Here is a 3,559-nt window from a genome sequence, read left to right as displayed (position 1 = left end):
AAAAAAAAAAAAGAAAGAAAAGAAAAGAAATAGGAACTTGTAAACAAACCAGGCTCAGACCCTACTATTCGTTTAGACTGCCTCCACTTTACTGTTCTGACTTGCTGTTCCATCTTCTAACCTCTGACTTCTCTGGCTATGGGACCTGGACAACAAAATCTGCTTTTCCTCTTCCCCTAATCTAAAAAGTCTTGCCCTCCACTACCCCAGGTAGATATCTCTCTTTTTTTCCTTGAAAGATCACATGTAAATCATCCTGGGTTTGCAGACTTAAACTTAAAAAGCTGGCTTGGGGCCTGTGGCTCAAGTGGCTAAGGCGCCAGCCACATACACCTAAGGTGGTGGGTTCGAATCCAGCCCAGGCCCACCAAACAATGACGGCTGCAACCAAAAAACAGCCAGGTGTTGTGGTGGGTGCCTGTGGTCCCAGCTACTAGGGAGGTGGAGACAGGAGACTCGCTTGAGCCCAGGATTTGGAGGTTGCTGTGAGCTGTGATGCCATGGCACTCTACCCAGGGGGACAGCTCGAGGCTCTGTCTCAAAAATAAATAAATAAATAAAAACCCAAAAAGCTTTTTAGGTGCATTATTAAGCAACTACAGGATTTGATAAATAATATGCGTATTGCCTAGATGGACAAAGCACCGCAAAGAAAGGCAGGACTGGATTGATGAGGTATCCCAAAGAAGCTAGCCAGGAGAGTAATGATCCCATCTATGCTACATAGTAAGGCCCCTGAGATAGGCAAGATCTTTGTATTGGGGGTGCCACAAGGCAGAGCTGATTCAGATCCTGGCAAACCTCACCTCTAGCCTGAGGGCTTGCCTAGGAAGTAAATGATAGCAAGGCCCTGAGGTTTGGGATCCAACAATTCTGGTTTGAGCAGCATACCCTACCCAACCTTTTTGCCATTTTACTTAATCTTGTTGAACCAGAATACAACTACACCTGGTAGTCACACTAATTACATTAAATAATATGTGAAATGTTCTTTGCAGAATGTGATTTTTCAAACTATTGAGCACAAAGCACATACATTATTAACATTTTTTAATGTTATAAGCCAATATAAACATATAAATATATATTTAAACAAGAGTTTCATAAAAACAATACCTTACTACTCAGAAGTCACTTGGGGCTTGGTGCCTGTAGCTCAGCGGCTAGGGCACCAGCCACACACACCAGAGCTGGAGGGTTCGAATCCAGCCTGGGCCTGCTGAACAGCAGTGATAACTACAACCGAAAAATAGCCGGGTGTTGTGGCGGGCGCCTGTAGTCCTAGTTACTTGGGAGGCTGAGGCAAGAGAATCGCTTAAGCCCAAGAGTTTGAGGTTGCTGTGAGCTGTGGCGGCACAGCACTCTACCGAGGGCTACAAACTGAGACTTTGTCTCAAAAAAAAAAGTCACTTGGTATTTTCTATTCTATTGAATTTATTGTAATAATGGCTACAATTCACACCATTCTCACGACTCTGAATATGTATTTTTTAAAACACTGTTGGAAACCATACAATTGTTGGTGATTACGATCATTAGTATGATTCTCAGCGATAGTCTGAAGGCCAAGAATCATAATTGGTACAATGGAACCGGTCAAGGTTATCACGTCAAGCCCTAGAGAGCTCTGTTGCCAGGGAACAAGTCCCTAACATCAGGGTTGGTCTACCCTTGAGCGGCCTCAATTAAAAGGAGTGGGCCGTACAGCTGTCACTCACATCAGACTGGCGGTAAGCCCGCCTCTGAGCATCGGAAGACCCGCCTCTTCCCTAAGGTTAAGAGAGGAAGGAGGGTCAGGTGGTGACGTAACTTTCCGCTTTAGGTGGCCTTCCGCTTGGGCGGCTGTGGGGTAGGGGCTCCGAAACATTAAGTGGGGCTCTCTAATCCCTGGGCTTTCGAAAGTGCCATGAGGTCGGTTAGCTACGTGCAGCGCGTGGCACTGGAGTTTAGCGGGAGCCTCTTCCCGCACGCAATCTGCCTCGGAGACGTCGACAACGACACGGTAGGTGCATGCGCAGTGCGAGAGGCGCAGCCTGGGTGTGCGCAAGAGCGGGCTGGGGTGGGCGAGGCCCTGCAGTGTGCCTCGTAGCAGGGAGCATGCGCGCTGGGACTAAAACTTTTTGGAGGTAGCTTCAGGGTCTTCACGTCGTCTCTGGCTTGGTTGGTCTGGTATCCTGTAAATTTTTTTTAGGGTTATAGATAGTTGATCCCTCTGCCTAAATCAGTAACTTGTTCACTGTAGGAGCCTGGTAAACTCTAGTGGCCAAGTTTCCTGGATCACTGCTTCTGAGTTAACCTTCCTTCGTTGGCATCGCTTCTTTAACAAATCTTTCAAAGACAATTTTTTTTCAGTCGTAAATTGGAAATAACAATACCGTTCTGAAATGGTTTCGCTTCTCCAAAGACTTCTCTAACCTCCCTCCTACCCTCACAGAATTTGACACTCCCTCCGTGACTTAACATAGTCTTAAAACGCACCTGTGCTGCTATTAAACTTAACCCACTGCGGGAGAATAGGTCGATGTATTTTTCTAGCTTGCTTCTCATCTTGGCGCGCCTCTGGCTGGGGCAACACTCGACTCCACCATCCCAGTCTTAATAATGTCAGGTTTCTACAGTGGCAGATGGAGGTATCTGGCGTCTTTAAAATGCTACACGTTTGTTGAATTACAGAAACAATGTCTACCTTTTTGTTCCTTAGCAGTCTTTCCTTTTCTCATTATTTAAATAAGTTAATACAGATCAGTGAGGTAAAATGGTGCCTGGCACACAGAGCTGTTAGTATTTGATTCCATTTTTCTGCAAATCTTTTTTTTTTTTTTTTTTTTTTTGGAGACAGAGTCTCACTGTTGCCCAGGCTAGAGTGCTATGGTACCATATCTCACAACAACCTCAAATTTTTCAGTTCAGGCAATCCTCCTGCCTCAGCCTCCTGAGTACCTGGGACTACAGGCCCCAGCCATCACACCCATATAATTTTTCTGTTTTTAGTAGGACAGGTCTTTTTTTTTCTTTTATTTTTTTTGACACAGAGTCTCACTTTGTCTCCCTCAGTAGAGTACAGTGGTGTCATAGTTTACTGCAATCTCAAACTCTTGGGCTCAAGTAGTCCTCTTGCATCAGCCTCCTGAATAGCTGGGACTATTGGCACATGCAATGCCTGGCTGTTTTTAGAGGCAGGATTTCTCTCTTGCTCAAGCTGGTCTCTAACTCCCTGACTTCAAGTAATCCTCTCTCCCCAGCCTCCCAGAGTACTAAGATTATGTGTGTGTTTTATGATTTTATTCCTATGTCTATGCACCTGTTAACTGTCAGATTCTTCTCAGCAGGGAGCCTCTGGCATTTATCCTTATACCCACAAATGAGTGTCCAGTTTTCTTTATTTTTTTTTTCACTTTTCAATTCTTTCTTTCTTTCTTTTTTTTTTTTTTTGAGACAGAGCCTCAGTCTATCGCCCTAGGTAGAGTGCTGTGCCATCACAGTTCACAGCACCCTTCAACTCCTGGGCTCAAGTGAGTCTCCTGCGTCAGCCTCCCAAGTAGCTGGGACCACAGGCACC

The 3,559-nt window shown here is 45.3% G+C and overlaps 1 protein-coding gene across 1 annotated transcript in view; it reads left to right on the top strand.

Annotated features, from left to right (window-relative positions):
* Positions 1 to 1,715: 1,715 nt before the first annotated feature.
* The window catches only part of ITFG2 (integrin alpha FG-GAP repeat containing 2), an 11,790-nt gene continuing 9,946 nt past the window's right edge, over positions 1,716 to 3,559 (top strand). The window contains exon 1 of the mRNA XM_003796437.3: positions 1,716 to 2,002. Within this exon, the coding sequence (XP_003796485.1) occupies positions 1,907 to 2,002 (96 nt within the window). The 5' untranslated portion in view covers positions 1,716 to 1,906. The remainder of the gene's footprint in view (positions 2,003 to 3,559) is intronic.

The sequence above is a fragment of the Otolemur garnettii genome, unplaced genomic scaffold, assembly GCF_000181295.1.
Source record: "Otolemur garnettii isolate 467f Iridium unplaced genomic scaffold, OtoGar3 scaffold00104, whole genome shotgun sequence".
Classification (NCBI taxonomy): Eukaryota; Metazoa; Chordata; class Mammalia; order Primates; family Galagidae; genus Otolemur; species Otolemur garnettii.
This window is presented reverse-complemented; position numbering and strand designations above follow the sequence as displayed.